Source organism: Botryllus schlosseri, chromosome 14, assembly GCF_051294905.1.
Source record: "Botryllus schlosseri isolate E-star chromosome 14, Bs_hap1, whole genome shotgun sequence".
Lineage (NCBI taxonomy): Eukaryota > Metazoa > Chordata > Ascidiacea > Stolidobranchia > Styelidae > Botryllus > Botryllus schlosseri.
The window spans coordinates 18,974,976-18,998,937 of record NC_137249.1 but is presented as its reverse complement, the minus strand read 5'-3'; the positions used below and the strand labels follow the sequence as shown (position 1 = coordinate 18,998,937).

At 39.9% G+C, this 23,962-nt stretch overlaps 5 protein-coding genes across 9 annotated transcripts in view; 3 read left to right on the top strand and 2 right to left on the bottom strand.

Annotated features, from left to right (window-relative positions):
• The first annotated feature begins 1,921 nt into the window (after positions 1-1,921).
• Positions 1,922-6,188, top strand: LOC145455794 (prohibitin 1-like). The gene is made up of 7 exons (XM_080333811.1): positions 1,922-2,090; positions 2,423-2,584; positions 4,368-4,510; positions 4,575-4,628; positions 4,689-4,847; positions 5,152-5,230; positions 5,884-6,188. Exons 1-7 carry the CDS (start codon positions 2,006-2,008, stop codon positions 6,018-6,020), a joined length of 819 nt encoding a protein of 272 aa, XP_080189937.1. The 5' UTR covers positions 1,922-2,005; the 3' UTR covers positions 6,021-6,188.
• A 271-nt stretch (positions 6,189-6,459) lies between these two features.
• Positions 6,460-7,621, bottom strand: LOC145455805 (U6 snRNA-associated Sm-like protein LSm3). The gene is made up of 2 exons (XM_080333824.1): positions 7,377-7,621; positions 6,460-7,149 (listed from the first exon to the last, which is right to left on the bottom strand). Exons 1-2 carry the CDS (start codon positions 7,398-7,400, stop codon positions 6,856-6,858), a joined length of 318 nt encoding a protein of 105 aa, XP_080189950.1. The 5' UTR covers positions 7,401-7,621; the 3' UTR covers positions 6,460-6,855.
• A 2,311-nt stretch (positions 7,622-9,932) lies between these two features.
• LOC145455795 (surfeit locus protein 1-like) lies at positions 9,933-11,178 on the top strand. The gene has a single exon (XM_080333813.1). It carries the CDS (start codon positions 9,948-9,950, stop codon positions 10,755-10,757), a length of 810 nt encoding a protein of 269 aa, XP_080189939.1. The 5' UTR covers positions 9,933-9,947; the 3' UTR covers positions 10,758-11,178.
• Positions 11,179-11,276: 98 nt separating this feature from the next.
• Positions 11,277-12,121, bottom strand: LOC145455803 (5-hydroxymethyl-dUMP N-hydrolase-like). The gene has a single exon (XM_080333821.1). It carries the CDS (start codon positions 12,119-12,121, stop codon positions 11,672-11,674), a length of 450 nt encoding a protein of 149 aa, XP_080189947.1. The 3' UTR covers positions 11,277-11,671.
• Positions 12,122-12,481: 360 nt separating this feature from the next.
• The window catches only part of LOC145455758 (dmX-like protein 2), a 57,646-nt gene continuing 46,165 nt past the window's right edge, over positions 12,482-23,962 (top strand). For all 5 annotated transcript variants that reach the window (XM_080333740.1, XM_080333742.1, XM_080333739.1 and 2 more), the window contains exons 1-12: positions 12,482-12,680; positions 15,005-15,130; positions 16,498-16,572; positions 16,908-16,989; positions 17,342-17,443; positions 18,492-18,551; positions 18,841-19,010; positions 19,727-19,860; positions 20,275-20,482; positions 22,729-22,852; positions 23,317-23,520; positions 23,846-23,931. In XM_080333740.1, coding sequence (XP_080189866.1) covers positions 12,594-12,680; positions 15,005-15,130; positions 16,498-16,572; positions 16,908-16,989; positions 17,342-17,443; positions 18,492-18,551; positions 18,841-19,010; positions 19,727-19,860; positions 20,275-20,482; positions 22,729-22,852; positions 23,317-23,520; positions 23,846-23,931 — 1,458 coding nt within the window. In that variant the 5' untranslated portion in view covers positions 12,482-12,593. The remainder of the gene's footprint in view (positions 12,681-15,004; positions 15,131-16,497; positions 16,573-16,907; positions 16,990-17,341; positions 17,444-18,491; positions 18,552-18,840; positions 19,011-19,726; positions 19,861-20,274; positions 20,483-22,728; positions 22,853-23,316; positions 23,521-23,845; positions 23,932-23,962) is intronic.

The following is a 23,962-nucleotide window of genomic DNA, read 5'->3' as shown; positions in this document are numbered from 1 at the left end:
TCTTGAGGATGGACTGTATTTATTTAGTAATACGGAACACTTTTTTGAAATTGTCCTCGGAGGACCGCCAAAATGTCCTCTTTTTTGAGAATTTTGGTTAGATATAGGCAGGGCCGTAACAGCACTTCGTCAGCCCCCCCCCAAAACGTTGGCCTTGGCCCCCCATGGAGTGATGAACCTAACTTCTGGGGGGCTTCGCCCCCCAGACCCTCCTTTGGCTATCCGCTTTTTGACGCTATTTGACATCTCCATTGGGTGTCCGTTTGGTGAGACAGCTTTTCCCGCCTAGACGCGCGAAGCGCGAAAATTTTCAGTAATTCATGATTGAATCGGGCAATATGATCGGGAATTACATATATATTGCTATCAATTTTGATCCTCTCATCTGCTCACGTAATCAGATTTACCGGTAGAGCTGAGCGAGGTCTGTTTTAAAACGTAGGACCGTCCAATAATAATTAGACATCTTCGGACGTATACCCGTTGGCAGGAACGAAACAGCACTTCGTCAGCCTCGCCCCCCCCCACAAAAACTTGGGTTTTGGGTTCTCATAGGGTGATAAACCGACCCCTCATCACAGTGTTCGCTTTTGCCACGAAATTAACTGCACTGTTTAGTGAGCCAGTTCGAAGCGCGAAAATTTTCGATAATTCATGATACAATCGGCCAATATAAGATCGGGAATTGCATATATATTGCTATCAATATCTTGTCCTCTCTGTTCACGTTATCATGCAGATTTACCGGACACTGTAGGGCCCGTAAATAACAATTAAACATCTTTGGGCGGGCGGACCCGTTGGTATGACTTCGTTACATGATTTTATTTCGTGACCTCCTGTCTGCTATATCAAAAATATAGAATCGCTCAAACGTACTAAACTAAAAGACGCACACGATTTCAAATTGGTATTTCTTCACTGACATATATTTTTCCTGCTGGATGGTATTTGTCTTCTGAGGTTCAGATTGCCAAGACAGGAACATATGGCGCCAGTCATTTAGGGGCCTATGGACAATTAAACCTATTATTTTGTATATATAACGAAGTTTGCGGTCTGCGTAAGGGCAGTCCGTTTCGGCCAAGCTTTTCTCGCGCTGCCGATCGTTCTGGCACACTTCTTGGAGTCGCATGTAATAAGTCCTAAATCGTTATATATCTTGGTGCGTAGCGGCGTGTTAATGGCCAACGCCGATATGTCCATTTCTAGAAATCTTGCGTGTTTTTTCTTGGGGGAAGAGTACCAAATAATCAAGATATTTGGCAACTTTAAATCGCGCCCAGCGCGCAAAATTTTGGAAAAAATTGCATAAATTTTCAAAACATACTCTATAATTTATGCTAATTCACGAAATAATTTGGGGCCCCCTTCGAGCTCGGCCCCCCCAATTGGGGGGTTTGGGTGCGGCAGTTACGGTGCTGGATATAGGACCAAATTCGACTGAGACCCAATAAGTCAGCACTGTATTAACGCTTCGGCGGCTGTTTCGGGAGCTGGGCCGGAAATTTGACCTTTTTTAGTCAACCACCTGATAATGTGAAAGAAAAAGTGTATTTTGGGCACCGAGCTAGAATGTTGTCCTTATTTTAAGTCAACCGAGCACGAAATGGGAAAAAATTACCCTTTTTCTAGGATTTTCTTACGATTTTGCAGGTTGTAAAATTTTAAAAAAGTGTCCTCTTCTCAGATTTCCAAAATATGGTAACACTAAAGAACACTAAAAGACTGCGTTACATGTATTCATGATCGAGTGGGTATCAAAATCATATTCTTCATAAAATATCGCACCACCTATTCCGTTATTCGAGTACACCTCATTTACCGACTAAGGAGTATTCAACCGACGCAAATTCGGTCTTTGCAAAACTGGTGTCTAAAGAGCCATAAATTATTGATTCTCGCAACGGTTCATCAGCGCTACATGTGATGTCCTTGCAAATCACGAACATACTCTCGGACGGTTTTCGGCTTACTCCACAGTTATTGCAACGTAAATTATATTATGGAAGCCATATTTTCACGATTGGCCAAATTTGGAGTGGGATTAGCGGTAGCAGGATCAGTCGTCAATTCCGCCTTGTACAACGGTAGGAATGCTTTTTTAGATAGCTCAATCGCTATCATCTCTTCGCACTTTCGCATTATGGCATTTCTGAAGTAGGCTACCAGGTTGTTATAATCTGAATACTCATCTGAGTGATGCTGACGACAAATATTCAACTTAGGTGCGTAGTGCTGTCCATTTAGTTTGCATTTATATGAAATGCATGTGGTGCATAAAGTAAGTGCTTGCATACCATTATTTATTGTTTTGTTGAAGATTTTATGAGCCGGACTGTTATGTTGATATAATAGCAACCCACCTTGTGCTGTACCTTTCTTTGTTTTTACCAATGACAATGTTCTCGTGTATTTGTAGTTGATGCGGGATGCAGAGCTGTTATATTTGATCGTTTTGCCGGAATAAAAGACAATGTCACTGGAGAAGGGACACATTTTTTGATTCCAGTCATCCAAAAGCCAATTATATTCGATGTAAAAGCCAGGCCGAGAAATATCCCAGTCATGACTGGATCCAAGGGTGAGGAATTGCTTTTCAAACTATCTAGTCTATTTTTGATCAACTGAACTGACAACTCGATGCGAGTTGTCAGATGTACCAAATATACCTATTTTATGACAATTGCATGTAAGGCTTCCGTTTAATTGTGTTGAGTATAAGCATTTTCACTAAGGATCACGCTGTGATATGCAGGTCATCGGAAGCAGGATTGTGTGTGTTGGTATTGTTCTGGTTGATCCAGGTTGGATTATGATGACAAGATTTCGTTAAGTCCAAGGGCGGTTGTGATGTACACTTTCTGAGCTCTGCAATGTGTCCTTTAGTATTATGCTTTTAATGCCAGTGCAAGGTGGGCACAAACCAGACTGGGAAGTGGTTGTATTCGGCAATCAATTGGCTGTGATAGAAGAGTTTCTCACATAGAATAATCACATAATTGAACTGAAAATTATGTGTGATGGCAGGGGCGTAGACAGCGGGGGATAATTGGTGTCCAATATCCCCCTTTCTCAAGCATAAACTACCCCTCCTCTTGAATCCAAAATCTAGCTCTTTGTTATTATCTTAGTATATGATCATTCGTGATTAGATGCCAAATCAGCTTCTTCACTGATCAATAAATGCGACCATACCCTTTTTTCTCCTATTCCTCTCTCGTCTGTGACAGCGGGAGTAATTAGCGTGTCACATTACATTGCAGCCGACCTAGGCTTGTATTGTTAGAGATAGCAGATGATCCCTAAAGTACCAAAACAGATTGTACTAATCAAATGTCCGATGTGGAATCTATTATGGATTGATCCAATTTGCGATGATTTAGTTCGGTTGTTGTGTAGATTTCCAGTCTTTGTGTGTCTCGGGCCTCTGACGCATCTGCTGATTGTCCTGTTTTAACGCGCTTGGCTACATGGCCATGGCCAGTAGTAGAAACATCGGAGACTATGGAAAATTAGGCCACTCCGTAACACGAGGCGCGTGATAGTGCTATCAATGTTCGATGTAACGTTGTAATGATGAGAAGTTATAGTCTTGGCCTGGACAATTTGCGATTGTCACGTTTGCACCGCAAACGCATTTGGGAATGCTTTTTGGTTGCAGCCTGAGCCTGCGCCGGGCCTCTGCTATTCAAGAGATACAATCGCACAAGCTCGAGCGTTAATTGGCCTTTACTATCTCCACACACCAAAATACACCATCTTAGCAGACAGTAAACATCACATTGATTTAAAACAAATTTAATCCAGATCATGAGCAATAACAGGCAACAGGCTAATTCATTTGCGCTTCTTCGCTGTTCAGTGTTCATATTTGATCGCAAAATTGAGACATCTCTCGCCGTGCTGTAATATGATCCGCGCGCGCGATTTCTTGATAATGATCCTCGCTTTGGTAATTAGGTCATGATACCTTGCTGTCTCTTTCTGCTGTTATCATGGCTTACGGGTTGTGGTGTTGTATTTAAATAGTACAACTGGGTTATATAAATGCGAATGATGAAGTCACAAACACAAGGAAGATTATCTGACCATAGTAATATCTGCATTTGTGTATACAATTAACCTGATGAATCGGTTAGAACATCATTTTTTGAAGCATTCTCCTTTTTTAAACAAATGCCCCCCTTTTTCTCGGCTGACTACGCCCCTGTGTGATGGTGCCACTACTTCCACTTTATTGTACTGGTCAACATTCATATTAGAACTACGTACGTACATTCATCCATGCCAGTTTACGGGAGAGTTGACGGGATTATTTTTGTCCGGAAATTTATTCCGAATCGAGGAAATGTGATATATTTCAGATCTGCAGAACGTCAATATCACTCTCCGTATCTTATTCCGACCCAAGCCCTCCAGACTGCCTGAGATCTTCATGAATATCGGTGAGGATTACGATGAAAGGATCTTGCCTTCTATCACCAACGAAGTTTTGAAAGCAGTAGTCGTACGTTTGCCGATTAGCATTTCCTAAAAGTATATTTTGAATGCTTTCAATTTGAATTCTGCAGGCCCGATTTGACGCGAGCGATTTGATTACACAAAGAGAACTGGTATCGCGACAGGTAAGTGTTGTCTTCATGAGTAGATGCAGTCATCATTTTTCACCGTATGCTGAAATGTAGGTCAGTGAGGATTTGAGCGAGCGGGCTGAATCGTTTGGACTTATACTTGACGATGTATCTTTGACTCATTTGACGTTCGGGCGAGAATTCACCTCGGCTGTCGAAGCCAAGCAAGTCGCCCAGCAAGATGCGGAAAGAGCGAGATTTGTCGTCGAAAAGGTGATGAATGAATCGATCCTTTAGTTGCAAAATCTGGTGCTCTTCGTAGGGTTTGACATTTCCGGAGATTTAGCTGATTTAAGATGAATTGTGAGAGTTGATAATAAGCAAATTTCCAAGTTGTCTGTGAAGTTGTGTCACTGACCTAAATATCAGCACAGTATGAACATCGATTGGTTTGATTCAATTTGAGCCCAACACCTTCACATTTGAATCTTGGTGTGAAAGCAGTCGTGGATTTCTGTGGCAGCCTATGTGTCAAATTGAAAAGTTGTAATTGCATTAACTTGCTCTATCTGTGCAGGCTGAGCAACAAAAGATTGCTGCCGTAACAACAGCAGAGGGAGATGCCAAAGCTGCAGAGCTCATCGCCAAGGCAATTGGTTTGTGCAGATTTACATCATTTTTATACTGTGTCACCATTTCTGCTAATAGATTACATATAGGCAGTTAATTAATGCTATCTGTGTCCAGGGAATAACAAATCCCACAACCAGAAAATCCAGGAATGTCGTCTTTCTGTCTTGGCCGCTTTATTGTCACGAAATGTGTGAAACATATCCTCGGGGTTGACCTATATTGCCAGCATTTCATGTTCTTTGTGAAACATTGGCTGTGATTGTAGGTGGATTTTGTGCATAGTCCTGCATAGATTTTGTGCAACAATCCTGACTAAATAACGATAACACAGCGCAGTGCTCATTGTGAGGAAATTTTTCAGCTGAATCGTGAATTTTATTCGAATTTTCACGATATCATCATCCATTCTATTACAGATTACTTACCTTCAAAACTACTGTAACTATGTTTACTGATTTAATAAGTGAAATGGTAAATTCAGTTTTATCAATCATGTCAGTATGTAATGGCTTGTATTTCGTAGGGATTTGTGTTGGCATATTACACTTATTGGATATAGGTACCAAAACAACCACTCTGCCAATGAACGTCACTTGACATTTAATGTTCCTCTTTTTCTGAGCTGGTGCAGAAGGTCTGATTGAATATTAACAGATTATTTGCATTTTATCTCCAGCTGATGCAGGAGAAGGTCTGATTGAATTGAGAAAACTGGAGGCTGCTGAAGAAATCGCGATGGTTGTTTCGAAGTCTAAGAATGTATCGTATCTCCCTCCCAACCAGTCGGTGTTACTGTCGTTGCCTGGGCATTGATCTGTGGACTGATGGCTATGTACCTAGTATACTTACAAGAGTGTGGCGGTTGACAATTTCGCTGTCTTGCTTGTTACATTTTCTAATCACAGTACAAATCGTGACGGAGTTGTGTGATGCTTGGGATTTTTTCATACATGAAAATACATTTTTTCTCCCATCTTCCTACCTATTTTTGCTGTCGTGCAGGTAGTGGTGGGGATGTTGTACGAGTTGGGAGATACCTTGAAAGTGAAGGTATTTGAAAGTGGAGGTAGTAGTTGAATAGTGCAGTATAATATCTGAACTGCTAGTTCTCAACCTTCCACACTTTCATTAGTACGATCAAAATTGGGGGAAGTCAAGAGTTATCTGCTTCAAGACTAATTCAACACTAATTGCTATGAATCCATCAAGTTCTCTCAGCTAGAATTTTGAACTTCATCCAATCTATGCATGCTTAGTGTTCTTCAAAGGTGAAACAAATAATATATTGGTGGCAGTTCAGCAAGCCAAAATTTCCAGGTCTAATCGACAGAATATTTCGTTTGGGAAATGACAAAGGGGTGTGTTTCATTTGCGTACAATGGCAAAAATAAGCAGTTTATCTGCACCAACCTTTTGAAATAATGATCTGACGCTATGACAAGTTGAAAAATTTACGCAGCAGTAAAATAGTTCACAAGTCAGACTCAAGAAATTATTGGCAATAATATCAGGTCTCAACTGTTTTCAATCCTAATCGTTGCCTTGCATTCACATATATAGACAACGATAATTGGCAGTTGGAGATAGTGAAAGGCCAACACCAGATTTTACATTGAGGAATGCAAAACCCGTTGAATTCTGATCTTGATCAAGCCCCGCCTCTCAATGGGGGAGAAACAAGAATAACCCCATCACCTCTGACAAAGAGCATAGGAATGTTCCTTTTAGTTTGTTTATAAATTTCTTCATATGTCTCTTCATCTATTTCCACTGCGGTTACAGTCTCCTCCACATCACCCAGGACCATATTGAGATGTTGATCGTAAGCATGCAATCTTCCACGTAATTCCCTTTCATTTCGCATTTTAACATAGACTCTTTCATCCAAACTCAGTCGGATCAAGTCCAAAGGTTCTTCAACAGTCTGAGTTGCTTGAGGAGGCTGAAACATGTTGATATTGATAATAGAAGCATACTATTCTATTACGATTGATTCAAGGCGAAGCAGTTAGATGTTTTGTGTAGGCAGCCGCCAGTCAGTTGCTCCAAGCTCACCAAGACCAAGCTGGAGCCTGCGTTTGCGGCGCAGGAAAATATCGATCACTTATAGTTATGCGAGACGTAACAACTTGAACCTCGAACCTCACATCCCAAAAACGGTTAGCTTACCGGTTGATCTCCGTCTTCTGCCATATCTTTTACAAAACCAGAGCAGCCGATCAGCAATGAATTTTACAGTTGTATATTTATTCACAATCCAATACCCATGCTCCAGAGATGAGCGGATTTGAAATTTCTATATGTCCTAATCCAATCCGAATCCGAACCTTCAAATCCAAATCCTAATCCATAACTTTTTCATATTCAAGTCCATGTCCAATCCTAATCCGATTCCAACTGGAAATTCAGAAAAAATATTAATTTATGCAATGGAGGGATTCGAAAATTTTCTTTCACAACCACGATTCACTTGATTCAAGATAACTTAGTAACCATAAGTACATTAATAACTGATCTGAATAAAGTTTGTCGCCGTTCGCCACACGACATTTCAATCTCCCAGAAAATAGTTCAATCCAATCCAAATCCTAATCCGTTCTGAAAAATATGTCTAATCCAAATCCAATCCAAATCCGACAAAATTTCACAAATCCTGTTTTTTCAAAACCTAATCCTAATCCATGCTCATCTCTGCCATGCTCTATTGAGTTTACGAATATTCCGCCAAAAATTATACGGATATTTATAAACGGAAATATTATTTTCTGGTAAGTTGGTATCTTTACAGGCGTATAAATCGTTAATTTACCTATAATACTAGGGATTCATCATATTCAGAAAGAGACTATGTCTATTATGTTACATAGCGCCGATTTTCAGTAAGACTGTCCAGCTTTTCATCATTCTGTAGACTGTTTCTCGGTGAACGTGCATAACACGTTCCTCCATTTTGCTACCATATTTGTAGGCCAATGTGAGAGTTTGATAATGTTTTAAGTAATGATTGATCTGATAGGAAATTGAAAAGAAGAGGGACAAACACAGCCACCACTGAAAAACCCAACTACGAATGAGTTCAGCTATGGCTCATATGTAGAAGATATGTATCTATAGAAATATAGCGAGTAAATAATAAGTAGTAACATTTCGTCAAGCCAGTGAATCACTATCACTGACAGTGTCTCTTCCACAATCCAGGCAATGAAGCAGGCAATATAGCTCAGTGATGAAGATAGATTTGTGATAGACCAAGGATAGAGAAATATGCTAGTCGGGCAAAACTGTGAGTCATGCTTCATTTCACTGCACTGGCAACAATCACTACTGTTGCAATAAGGTCAGTTGCGTGCATCGTTTTCAGCAATTTTGGGTAGATTTTACGTGAAGATAGATCCAATATAGAATCAAGAAAAAAACGATTTCTCCAAATATCAATCATTTTTTACATCACTAATGGTCGTGGAACGTCATTTGAGTTGTATAGATATCATATTTAAAATATATGAACTTGTGGAATCGATTAATGATATGGAAGACTGCTGTATTTGATTTTGTTACCTAATGAAAACGATGTGTATCGCTGTGAAACCGCTTTAACACCTGATGAAGGAGCAGAGCTCCGAAAGCTCGAGTAACTAAGAAAGTGATATTCATAGTTCATACAAGTGGACGTTAAATAGGTGTGGAAGCTATCAAGGCCTTACGTTTATATATACCGTCTGCTATCGGCACAGCAACGTGTCAATCAAACGCGTAATAAAGTCGTGTTTTGCTTTAACATTTTGGTGCTGAGTAGCCAATGCTGATGTAGTTTCTCTGTGTTCCTATAATAAAGGCATCAAACCGTCCAGCACTCCTTGCTATTATCAACCACTACTATACTCAACCTGACATAGCAATATTTGCTAGACGGATAAAAGGTTCAAATTAAGTTCAAGTATACCAATGGTGCAAGTTGTGCCACTACTGGCCAATGAACCATTTTATAGAGATGTTGAGCTGAAGCCTAAAAAAAAGAAGGCTCCTTTATATAGTCGCTTGAACATCTTAAAAGTTGAAGATATCCACCTATATGAAGTAGGTAAGCTCATGCATGGCTACTACAATGAGAGCCTACCAGATATCTTCCTAGACTATTTTACTCATCTCACCAGTCACCATTCATACAATACCCGAGGCTCTTCTATTAATCTATTCTTACCCCGAGAATATCCTAAGACTATCAGTTTCCAAGGTCCTCGTATATGGAACTCCATTTCGCCCCATATTAAAGATAAACCACTACATATCTTTAAACAAATGTTTCACGAATATCTTGTAGGAAATTATAAACATTCGTCATAAATTTGTCAATCAACATCTCTTTGCCTAGTTTGTGTTCCTGTAGCCAGTGCCATAGTGTTATCTCGTCTATTCTTTAGGTTACCTACTGTGAATGATCCCACTTATTTTTTCATCTGTCTCTGATACATTGCGAATATGTTACATTTTTTGCATTGCAAACATGTTATGTTATGTTATAAGTTTCATATTACAACCATCCTTTCAGGCTGTAGCTGACTTGATGATCTCCCGATCCCTTCGCTACAGCCTGGTTCTGAATTATATATATTTTGCTTTTTATTTATCTATCTGTGTATTATCAATGTTCATGGACCAAATAAATTCTCTCTCTCTCTCCTGTTATATCCTTGATTCAAATATAGTTTTACCAATCTTTTTCAGAACTTGATCTCGATAATGCAGCGTGCACGAAGAGTACTGAATTTTTTGAGAAGAGACAACACCAGATCTCTCGTCAATGCTCCCGCGAAGAAATCCGGAGGATATCAAAGCGGTCCAGGAAAGTGGATAATGCTCACAATACCCGCCGCTACATTTTGTCTCGGAACATGGCAAGTGCGACGCAGGGAATGGAAAAATAAATTGATTGAGAAAATAAATGCACGCACCACAATGCAGCCGCTGCCGCTACCAGAAATCCGGTCCGAACAAGAATTGAAAGATTTGGAATATTGTAAATTCACTGTAGAAGGTGAATTCGACCACTCGAAAGAGATTTACATTCGGCCGAGAATGGCAGTAACTCCAAAAGACTCAGCGGGAGGAGGATCTTTAATATCCACGTCGCCCCGAGTGGGAGCCCAGGTTGTCACACCATTTTACATGCCCGACAAAGGATATAGCATATTAATTAACAGAGGTTTTGTGGAAGAAAATCAAATTAATCCTGCCACAAGGCAGACTGGACAAGTAACCGGTATTGTACCAGTTACAGGTATTTTTCGAAGAACCGAAACAGGAACTATGATTCCTGCGAATGATCCTGGCGAAGGCATCTGGCGGTCCACTAATGTCGAAGAGATGGCCAGGTTAATAGGGACAAGGCCAATACTGTTAGAAGCAACAGCTGAGTCAACATTTGAAGGGGGTCCTATTGGTGGTCAGACAAGAATCAGACTGTGGAACCAGCATGCGTCATATATTATAACATGGTATTCGATTGCTGCTTTGACCTCCTTTATATGGTATTCACGATATATGCGGTAGCTTTTGTTCCAATTTCCCCATAAAATGAGAAATGTGGAACTAGAAGGAATAAAGACTATGGTGCACTATTATAATGATGCAAGCATGGTTCCATCAACTTGGCTATTCTAAAGCATCGTCACCGATGTATGGCATTAGTGGGTAAATTTATGCAAAAATTTCAATCACTTCAATTTGGCAAATTCAACAATTTTAATTTGATAGACGGTCAGTTGATCATAGGCAAGTATATGCTGTAAACGATATAGTTTTCGCCAAGCGGAAGCGCATTGGTCATAGTTGTAGAAATCGAATGAATGGTCGACTTCTTGACTTTCAACATATAGGCTGTGGTGAAGCTACTGTCAATGGTACCATAATGTTACAGCAGACCAATTTCGGTCACGCATTTCTTTTTATAATACAATTATCTGATTTTGAATTCATTTGTGTTCACTGTTCATCGCTACTTCTTGACTGTTTCGATCAGCCATTTGCTACAAGAGAGTTGAGATCTTTTCGCAAGACGCAAGCACACTATTCTTGTTTTTTCACAAGATTGTACACATTTTTATTTGAAAAACTTCCCTATTTTCAGTACCACGAGGGAGATAATTGCACAAGAGCCATTTGACAGGGAATAGGCAGCAAACTGTATGTAAATTGCTGTACAAGCATAGCTTGATAAAATGGTAATGGTGCATACGTGAATTCCAATGTACTTTTTGATCTGTGGCTTCGGAATCATGTTCTTTACAAAATAGGCCATGGACATAACGAGACTTGGCTGGCACTCGTAATTGCACGAGAAATTAAGAACACTCATTGGGTGGTGACAGTGATCGGTGATTTGATTAATACTGGACAAGTCAATGTATGCCACAAGACAGTTTGTGCAGTGCCGAAGTACTTGAGAGGATTCATGAAAAAATGTACTACGAGCACGTGCTAAGGAATGCGGTCACATAGTTGAGGGCCTCTTGAACCTCGGTGTAGGTTTTCACTGTGATCTTGTTTGATGGGTTAGGAGCACCATCAATCATTGCTGATAATCGGCGTCCTGTTTCTGGGCGAAATAGACAAAGAATGGGCTTGTTGAAATTCATCGCCCGTCCGATTTCGTACCCAACTCCCAAGGACGGTACAGTCACTTCAGCTACCACCGCATCACAATCGGAAAGCCAAATCATGTCGCGGTCGTGGATCTCCGCGGTGGTCAGGCTGGCGTCAACCCCAGTGCTTTCACTCGCACTCATTTCGGGGCTTGCTACGTGCTCGGTGAGGACTTTTCCGTATAGCTTCATGTGTTCGACTATCTTCAAGTACAATGCAGCGTCATCTCGTCCACCTCTTATACTGCCGCAAAAATACAGGCTTTTACCCATGGCGATATGCGAGCTGCAAAGAATGAATGTTCTTCGAGGTCAACTAACGTCAAGACATGTGACTCCGTCCGTAATTCCTGATTCAGCTGAACATTATTCAACAACAACATTTTTCGGGTTGCAGATTTTGGTTTGTTCAGAAATTGAATCGAATGGGAGCGTGTGTCGTGCAGTTCTCAATATGTAGACATGAGATATCACGAATATAGAAGTGCACAAAAGATGTGTTTTGAGATTGACAAAGAACTAAAAAACTACTTTCCATTCATTAATTTTCCGGTTCACCGGATCTGCAGGACTAGAAGTCTGTGATTGACAGAAGATAGATTTCTCAAAACATTGCTCGACATTGCAAAACATTGACGATTGGCTGGTTGACGTGTTAGCTGCTCTCAGTTTCTGTAAACTGTATGCGTTTCCGATCTGCATATGGAGTTATTTCATTAAGGCTGGGATTACGATTTTTTATATAATGCGAAGGCATCAAGTTCTGACGGGGGCTGTCAATCCCGGAAATCATTGTTTCAGTGTTGGGAGCATTGCAAGTTTTACGTTTTGGGTAAGATGATACTGATTACTAACGCCATATCCGTATTAACGAGTTACTGTATCGATTTTACTTTGCTTATTTATCTCGATTCATCTTTGGCGGTATGTGATAGCACTTAACGTCCATTAGACCATTACTAATAGCAATAGACACCTTACATAATGCTGATGTTCACACATTGTAAGGAGTAAGCCGACAAGCTATCTAATAAAATAGTCCATTTGACCACTTGAAATCCTATGTATTGTTAGTAATAGCACTTATTTTAAATTGAATTTGGCACCATGAACTCAGTTCACAGGGTGCAACAGCATATTCTTGAAACAGACACATGGAGTTCTATAGCTGCGGATTGCCAATTCCTTATCTGACCTATAGCCTGCATTGCATTACCTGCACGGCTGCACCCTTAAAGTTGGTCAATTCTGAACAACCCTAATGAGTATCTTGTATGAATTGTATAACTAATATCGATTAGGCTACAGGTATATAATAATTATATACCAGTATGGAATCGGTGTCCAAGGCACGCAGGATCACGCCGACTTGGTCGCCAGTTGCACGCGGTCACGCCGTCACGGGTCGTTGATTTCATTAAAAAAAATAAAAATAAAAATTGAAAAAAAGTCAATGTTCTCAGCCACCCCAAATGCTATATTCCAGTTAGTATGTGGTAGGGGAGAGTGGGTAGGTATGGGCCACTAAATCTTACAAAGCTATAACTTGGCCAAACTTTGTCTAATATTCCTAAATTTCGGTATAGACTATCATTAGTTATCTGGCTAACTATTACTGGTAGAATTAAGCTAAAATACCCATGTATTTAGTATTTGGAAGTGACATCAAATTTTGTAACAATACATCATTTTTGTAAGTAAAAAATAGGCTCCGAGGTATGGGCCGGGGGGTAGTGAGGTATGGGCCGCTGTCTGTATTGAATCAATAAATGCCATTCATATCCTGCAAACCTCAACTCTTGTCACAGTTACCAACAGTTTGTATATACTGATATAAAGCTGGGCTGGAAGTGGACAATTCATATATTTCAATTCCCGTATTGATTGAAAGCCGTAACACATAACGAAACAAGATAACTAAAGATATGTAACATGAAAATCACTATCAAATCATGCTTCTTTCGCCTCAACTACCCCATCAAATCCAAATGTCACAGCTCTATCTCTTATTTAAGTGGGAGTGACACACCATGATACGTATTAGAGCACATGATGACATACTGTGCCAACAAACTTTTCTCCCCGTCATTGAAGACAGTATTGGAAAACGATTTTGAAATCTTTTTCATGTGAGACTCATCCCCTGGTTTTCCATATACCTGTTTAATGTAGCTGTACCAATTTTATACTGACGGCATTCTTCTCTCCCTCCCATGCTTTAACGTTTCATATTGCCAAGCTCAGATCTGATTCTGAAAACTGGCTTTTTATGGGTTTCATGATTTACTTTCAAGAGATTGCATATGGGAGGGATAAGACCAACACCTTCTGTATTCTAGAGATAAATATATTTAATAGGATCATTCAAATATTGATTTCAGGTATATATATGTTATACTGTCCCATACCCCAGCCTATTGAGGTATGGGCCGGCCTATACCTCAACCTGCTAAAAGGCCCATACCTCAAACACTCCATCTTGGGGATTCTTACCATAATTTCAAGATCCGAGATATTGACAAAGCATTAAAACTATACTCTATAGATAGCATATTTCTATAGCTTTCACACCATATATAAGTCTAATCCAAACATGCACATATGTGGACTCAAACCCAAATTCCCTATTTTCAAATAAATTTACTCAAGGCCGAAAAAATTATATATCTCTAGCTGAGTCAAAAACTCCGCTGGCCTCATGGCTGTGAGTAACATGGGTGAGTCTGGAGCCTTTTACTAACAATCACAGAGCTTGGCAACCATATGGGATGTCACAGTCACCAGATATGGCAGTGGCCCACACCTCAACAGTGGCCCATACCTACCCACTCTCCCCTATATAATGTTTTGACCTAATCCTCAAGCCGGGATCTGTTGATTACTGTCTGTTGTAAAGTACTTGCACCTTACAGGTTGCTAACCATTACCCCATTAGCATCTGATCTCCTGTCACTGGCTTAGCACAGTCATTTCAAGTCAGTAACCTTGCTTGTCAGTGACAATGTCACGCCGCAAAGTTGACTCTGTCACGCGAAAAAAGCTTCTATCACGCAGGATTTATTTCAAAAAAAGGACGGAGATTCCAATCAGGATTATATACATATATTGCACTGTTTATTGCTATTCATTGTAATGTATATTGCACATTTCATTTAGGCATACGGATCTGGATGTGATTTGGTTATTCTCGGCGTTGATTTACAACCGATACACATTATTCCTGGCCATATCAGAGGATATCAACTTGTGACAAGCTTGGATTGTTGTCATTTTTCTGGAAAGGTATTTTAAACTGATAGCCTATAAAATTTTGTCTATACGAAATTTCAGAGCTGCTATATGTAACTCGCTAGTCGCGGTTGAATTATCGCCTCTATGCGTTCAGAACAGCTGTTGCTTAACAAGATATTGATGATTGACTGGGCAGTTGGCACTTCTTTATAACCCGTGGCCCATGAATAGAACAAGTCTGTAATGAAAAGGGCTAAACGTCTACTTTTAGGACTGGTCTACTCCCACTAAGTGGCCATGTTTTTACACTACCTTATACTTTGCCAGCTATGGAAACCTAAGTAGTTTCTTTTTCCATTGTAGATTATCTGTTATATCACGTTCTTGCGTTAAAATGTCAATATAACAACTGCTGACTGGGCGATGTTGGCCCTGTATCTCGGCAGCTGAAAAGATTTTGAAAATTGCACCCATCTGTGGCACCTTCAGTGATTTTGTATTCGTATGGATATTGCAATTTTGAATCTGTCATCGCCCATCGGCGATTGAAAAACTTGTAAGTCTGTGATGCGTCTTCCTAAACTGATTTTAAACTACTTATTTGAGTAGGCTTCTTTCCAGATCTTTCATTTACCACTTCAAGTACATTTGTCCTGTCTGTAAAATCACTACTGCTACTTGTGATTGAGAAAAAAAACGACTTGTATCTTTCTGAGTTTCGGCAATCTATTCTCGAATGATCTCTGAGGGATATAACAAATTAACGATATGAGAGTCGAATAATCAGAAAGCTCTAACGCTAGTTTACTTACAAGTGAATTTTCAACTTGCGACACGAGTTGGTCTGCTGTTTTGTTAAGCGCAACAACTGTTATGCTGTTTAGATATTTCTTAAGAATCATGTTCAAAATGCTTTTTCGAAACATCTATACCAGGGGTTCTTAACCAGGGGTCTGTCTACCCCATGGGGGTAGGAAGCACCAAATCAGAGCATGCGAGATGCATTAGGCTATGGAATTAGGCCAATTACGCTAGGCTAGAGCCTAAAATTATTTTGCAATCCAACAAAAAATGGAATAATTTCTGGGCCAATTTATTCAACTGAAGAATATTCTTTGTGCTACACGCAATCTCATGTCAATGGTCTTTTTTTTTCTAATATAGATACCATCAGAAGTTGTATTGAAAATGGACAGGGGGCACGATAAATTTTATTAAAAGCTCAAGGGGTACGAGCGCTGAATATGTTAAAAAAAACTGATCCATGCCATAATTTTGGATGTAAATATGAAACCAAACAAAAAAATTGTAATTTGGTCCATTGGAACTTCTGTGATTCCAATTGATTTACGGACGCAATTCCTCAACTTCGGGGATAGTATGCAAAATTTTGTTTATTATTGATTCATTGATTTCAGATCGCCGTGTCTTATGGAAGAGAGATCGTTATTTATCGTCCGAAATTGATTGAAAATGAAAAAGATGGTGTACCGGTTAGTTGTCTATGTTTGATGTTAATGATAATAAACTTTATTCAACTTCTACTTCTGTGTGTATCAGATCAAACTGGTTTGGTTTTAACAATTTGAGCATATGTTTAAAAAATCTGCTTTCGTGCCTTAGATTGCTATGTAGAAAGTGGCATATATGAATTACTATGTGCTTAGGTTACATTTTCGTTAAAATGCTCACAAAATTTGTTGGAAGATTAAGACTGTGCAAGATTACTGCACCTACGTATGAGATTCATGAATTCTAGAAATTTTAGTTCAAATGAAAAATTAAGGTCCAGTGCACGAGTAATTTTGGTGAATGTTTGAATTTTCAGGTATTTACGTGGTTGGAGGAGAATGTCCTGAAATTGAAAGAGGAATATGGCAAAGCCACAGTTTTGTCATGGGCATCTACGGGTATGTCAAGCTGGTATGGGCAGTGTCACACGTGCCTTGTAATGTAGTAATGGTAGATTCGAGTACATTTGAGTTTTTAGTAGCATATGTAGATTGCTAATACCGGATGCCGTCTGTTAGGAAATACTTTCAATCTCTGTATTTGTACCCCACTCACTTGTAATCGTTCGTTTCTTCATGGTTTTTCAATTACTCAGCTTAATTTCCACTGGTACGACTTTTGCATTGATTTGGTTGTTCAGTCGTTGAAGGATTTATGAAATGTTGATGTTAGTGTCATTTGGTGCCAAATTGGTATTTCGATTCACGACGAGATTTTGTAACTTGACTCGAGCAATATGAATGTGTTCAGGAGAGAGACTGTTGGTCGGATGCAAAGAAATTCTGCTTTGGGAAATCAAAAAGAATGCCAAGCACAGACCGACTCTCAACGTTCAATTCTCCATTGAAGAAAGTAAGGAAGACATATTGATTTAAATGAGAATTTCGAATAATGTCCACTGTGTCATAAATTTGTAAAAGAGGCTGGCCATTGATTCAATAAATCGAATTGTTCCGTATGCGCATATTGCGCAAAGCCAAGAAATCCGTTATTTGAGGTTATTTTTCACTCAACGAGATAGTAAGCACTTGATCCACCTATAATACCTGTGCTTTGGAAAGTTTTCGTCGCATTCACCACAAATATCAAAATTCTGTGTCCATGTCTATGTAACAGACTACTTTGGTCAAACTTGGGTGTATAATTACCATTGTTCTTGATACGATAACTGCTTTTCTTTGATACATCTGCACATATCTTTCATGCACATGGTTATAGTATCCGATTGAATGCATTCAATGCTGACAGCATTCCAGTACAAATGAGCAGTTTTCTCTTTGGGCTGGGCTGTAGCTAGAGTGACTTTTTTGTGGCAAGAAAATATAATACATATTGAAAGGAAATCACCATTGGTATGAGCTCAGAAGCCTAACAACATAGACAATTTTTGCTAGTCAATAATATATTAATAGTAGCCTAATAATAAAAATATAGATATTCACCAGTAGGATCAGTATTTTACAGGAATGACAGCCATCTATAAAAAGTGGCTCATAATAAGAATATGACAATCATTCAAGTTCTGAACAATGAACTCAAGTACCAAGCAGCACAAATCAGTTGCTACCATTCGTTTCTGAGTCTGGATTTTGGTATCGGGTCAAAATTATGATATTGATGTGATTCTATTAATTATACGTGTATAAGATCGATTTTTCTCACGATAGCAAAACTACATAATATTTCCATAGTATAATACTACATAATAGTATTGATTCGTGTACTGTACATACTGTGTTATATTTTTAAATTTGATAGTCACTCGGCACGCTGGAAAATCAAAATTCTAAAGTCAAATTAAATGAGTGCAAAGTAGTTTGCATATTGATTTCACAGGCACACCAAAACTGAAATTTGTTTCAAATCGTGACTTTTTTACCTATAATCCGTTCTTTTTCAGTCGAGGAAGAGGATGACGAAGGTCTCCAATTTTCTAACTTGGGTGAAAGTCCTGAATCAGGTGACGGCATCATCATGACTCTTCACTGGATTAATTTGTTTATTCATGTCTATCACTCCGTTACGCAGAAGGGGCAAAAACTTTGTAATTCCTACAACTCGCTCTCGTGCTATTGTTTTCAATCTGTTCTGACATACGACTGAATGGTATATTCATATTGAAATGGACCTGAGTATTTTCGGCTGTCATTTGTCAGGGGCTGTATCGCGAGTCGGATTATGCCCCACGGGTTGTAGATGGCCACACCATGACATGCACCAAATCGTCAGCTTGCTGTATCTATTTGCAGACGTTTCTTGGGAGTTGGTTTGGGGCAGCGGCATACAGGAAGACCCGTGCGACGTTCAGTTCTCTCCAGACGACATGCTTTTCGCGTCGGTCTCTCGCGGAGATACCATGATCAAAGTCTGGCACCAAAGATTCGCGCTGCCTACTAGTTATTTCCGCGGCGATTCCACGGTGAATTATATTTTGCGAATTTTGAAACATTTTGATATTGCGTTTTCGTGTCAATGTTTTTGTAGTGCATAGTATATTTGTTGCCTCAATGAGAGGTGGTTAGTAAGCACTTTTGATGTTTCGGAGCAATCAAGTAAATCAGTGGCTCTCAAACTCTTTTCGCGCCCCCTTATCGTCGTATCAAAAATAATTGAAAGCATCTAATTGAAAGCATCAACGAGAATGCAGACTTTTCCCCAGATTTTTACATGCCATTTTGAGGGTGTGTATTAAACGTGGGGCGTACTATATTTGGAAAATTATGATATGTCTTATAGATAGGAACCAGGAAATTTCAAGTGTATTTTTCATATTAGGGATACGTAATTCAATGCGACTATTTTAAGATTGCACAGTATTTGAAGAGCTTCTTGAAGGTACAGAGTATACTATTGAATATATTGAAATTGAAATGTACCCAAATATTGTGTGCTGACTCGTGTCAGGGGTAATCTACTAGTTGATGACGATTACCCCTGGCGAGTGTCAGCCAAAAATATTCGGGCTCGTTTCAATATGAATATCCCATTCAATTGTATATTGTAGCTTACAGTATGTGCATGTGCAATTGGGTATGATGGTCTGGTTTTGTGAAAGATTGTGTTAAAATGAAACGAGGTTGTGTCGGTTGTAATGTAAATCACTTGTACACGCGTACTATTTTGCTACTTTTTCAGAATTCAAGCAGAACTTCCCCTGGGCATGGAATGAAACCATCGCTGCCGTCCATCGATTTTACCTTCACTTATCTCATTCATCCAAAGCCAGTTGCTGGGTTTCAATGGAGGAAAAGCGTTCCTCTGCTACCCAGGTGAATTACATGCATAAATCGAAAAAAGAGAATATTTTGTTAGATTCGAAAATTCACGTTTGGTATTTTCATGTTACATGCCATGATGTGATGGTTTCGCAACGGGGATGGGACCATGTTTAAGTAAAGGACCACGGATTCAAATGGGAAAGAGGGCCATAACCACGGGGATGGGGACAGACCTATATACCAGAGTAAATCACTGGTTTGACCACGTATCTATGGTATCTTGTAAAACAGCCATCGCTGTTCCCTGTGAACAATACTGGATTATGGTAAAGTTTCCAATAACAGATATTCCTTAGCCGGAATATATTTTCGGTTTTGTGTTACGCACGTAGAAGATCATGAAGCAATAACTGTTTGAGATTTCAGTCGATTTCCCAATACAATTGTGGTCTCATTTCTATTTAGCGGCTCCGTTCCGAATATCCTGATAAGCTCGTGTCACGACAATATGTGTCGGATTTGGTGCGAGACATTCACGCCCGAGATGGACATCACCAAATTGGCAGGGGCCCACACCGCACCCGCACGTACCGTCAGCAAGCCGCTGTCTTCGAAAAAAAAACAGGCTTTCAAAAGCGAGAAACATCTCGGGGACGTTGCCGATGTCAAGAAGGTCAGTGTGCGACTGACAATGTGCTTTGTGAAATGGGCAATTGCTGAGGTGCAGTGCCCAGTGATTTCGAAGCAGCTACACTAGAGTACCCGCTGAGATGAAATAGCCTACTGATATGACTGATATTCATGATAGAGTCGTGATTTTTTGATATCGCAACAGAATCCTTGTTGGGTTACATTAACAGAAACGAGTTGATGCTAGGCAGTCGGGGGGTTCAAAGTGTGCTTCTCTGTTTGGGCGACCACTGATCTAACGTGTGTAAGCCTATATCAGAGTTGTGCATTATGCATTCTTATTAGAAAAATGTGCTATTTATACATGTGGCGAGACCGCGGGTGGCATATAGGATTTCTTTGTTGCAAGGCCCTCTGTTATTAATATAATCTGCACGGCGATGACCACACTAAACATATCAATCACGAATAGCTGAAGGAAAAAAATTAAGGTTATGGAATATATTTGCCAAAACTATCATGTGCCAAGTCGGCGTATACATGTTTTAACCCTTTGCGACCGGCTGTCCAGTATACTGGACCGCCACTGTTTAACACAGAGGAGTCGTTATTTAATCCAAGATAGCTAGACCTGTATTGGTCATAAACTGTTACAATCGTTTTATAAGGATAGCTCTTATGAATTCGCATACATCGGACCATGTATAATCTATTATATCAATGTATATCCTATTTGAAATGAAGATTGAACACGCAAAAACGTTTCCAGCAAAATTGAATTTGTAACGATGTTCGTTTGAATGAACGCCTGAAATGTAAACCATTGTAACTTCCGTTCTAGACGTCATATAACCAGTTACAGTTATCTTCCATGACTTGCTGTATATTATACCATTGTATGAAAGCCCTTATATCGAAGATTAGCACGTAGAAGATGTTTCAAATTGACGGGAAAGAAAGCAATACCTTGCCACGTGAAAATCATGGCTGCGTAAGAGCACCTGGCTGGTTGCGGTTTCAGACAGATGTATAATTGCTTCAGGCAATTGCAAATGATATATATAGTTAGCCATTATCCTGGCAAATCCATCAATATCCCTATCGTGGAGCCTAGTTTTGTATAAGACAACCGACACCAGCCCTAACACTGAACAAATAAGCGTGCGAGTTAGGCTATTTCGGTAGCCGAGCCTGTAATAACAACATCACATAGAGGCAGCCTATGTCTGTTTTAGATGGCACAGAAAGTTACTGTTCACTTCTATGAATAGTGTTGATCATACGTAAATCATTCGCGCTATAGAAGACAGTTCAAATGGATGTGAAATGAAGCAATACGGTATCGTGTAAAATGAATTCTCAAGCGCATATGGGCAGTGTCGAACAAGGATAAGCCAATATATGTTCACTTGGATTTTGCCTTATTGCAGTTACACACAATAACCAACTGAAGCTGATAACACTTGAATAGCAGGGAGATATATAACTTAGGCACTATTATGTATTATGTTACGTAGAACTGGACACGCGTGTTGCCTTCAGCCAGAATACGCGATTACGTAATGATTACTTATCAGCGGCGGCCGCGTGAGTCATGCTTATCCTCTCTGTCTTTCCAATATCGTAGCGCTGGGCTATGAAGCGTTATAGTAGCGTGTAATGGCTCGTTGGAACGTAGAGATTGATGCGGAGAACAATCAGGTGGTCATATACCAATAGAAGCCATATGAATGACATCAGGATAAATTGAAGAACAAAATTCTCTTCCATTTTCAAAAGATTGACTACATTTCCTCGCATAACGCCATTCCCTCTCGCGTCTGAGCCGTGCGAGCGTCTCAGTCCGCTAGGCGGCTACTTCAGGTTTACGGCAATATATTGGGCGTCAATTTAAGCCCTATGGATCACATTTTATCGGTATTTTTATGGATGCAGTAAAATTTTGGTCGGTAGGCCGGCCGATCACAAAGGGTTAATGTTGTTTTGTCCATCTCCAACCCCACTTGAGTTTACCTCAAACGTATGCTTACTAAATTGTGGTCCGCACACTTCTCCAAATTGTCACCACGGGCCGCACATTGCGCGGTGTATACATTTGACTTGGATTGTCACGGCAGAACTAAATTAGCTTGAGACTTATTTGAATATCTGGGAAAGTGAGGTATTTTATGATCACTGTGAGAAAATTTTCGTGAATTGAGAAAGGCAGCAAACAAATTTCGTGGGATTTCGCCATGCTTTCGACCTCATGCGGATAGCAATTAACGGAAGCCTGCGTCTTATTTTCAGTCTATTAGCGCGCCAGCGATGAACACCAAGCTGGATGCGAATCAAAATTCAGTGTTACCGGAAAAAACTACGAGGAGACTATTTCGACATTTCCATATTGCTGCCACCATTAATCCTACTGCAGGTATGTAGCAGACGTTTGTAACGCAGAAACAGTTGCAGCATTTTGCTGCCTTCATGAACGAGTAGAAATGATCGTTCCAGAAAATATTCAAGGAATTCCCGCAAAGCTATCAATTTCTAATAGTCATTGACCATATGACAACTGTTGCATTGTTTTTCTTTTATATCATCGAATAAAACTGGTTGTTCGTGAAAATTGCTGCATTATATACAAGGAATTTTCAAAGACTGACAGTTTCCGATTATGATAGTATCACTGTGGATATCTATTCCGGGATATAAACTTTTATGCTGTGAAACCCCTGTATCACCGTAAGTGAATATATTTTGGAAACGGCACCACTCTGTTTGTATATTTGTCACTTTCTAATTTGACGATCCCTACTTGTCTATTTAGCTGATGATTTCTAAATTTCTTCCGTCCGACTCCACTGACTGTATTTGACGAGTTATTCATGTTTCAAGATATTCCACTGCTGCCCTCCATGTCCGCGATGGGTTCACATGCCGAGGATGACAGTAGCGACTGCGGTGAGGAGAGAGAGGGTTCCGTGTTCACAGTGCATTGGCTCGATAACAAACACCATCACGCTATGGCTCATCTGAACAAGTTGCTACACGAGACTTTACTCGAGACGCAAAATACGACGCAGAGGCATCAGTCGGAAGGTATGAGGCGGCGGTCCTTAACTATGACCCCTGGGCTATGACCTATTTAGATTTCAAGCCTGCCACATTCCGAAAAGAGCGACGGAACTATATTTCATTTTGATAATAATAAGGGGCATTTCATTACGTGAAAAAAATGGTCTCTCCTACTCGAATCGAATCATTGTGCACAGACCTTGTAAATATCTTATTACAAGATCCACCCATGTAGGAGTTATGTAGATAATCCTTTCTGAAATCGACTGAGAAGTCCCGGTATACAGTATGGCCCATGGCCCATCCCGGAAATGTAATGGAATCATACTTACGTTAGTTCGTGTTACAGATGAAAGTGACAAGTCATTCGAAAGCCACAGAGACTCTGTTGCATCACAATCATCGCGGAGAAGAAGCAGTGGCTCTCCGATCAAGGTTTGCTATAGTCATTGAGTAATTGGTATAC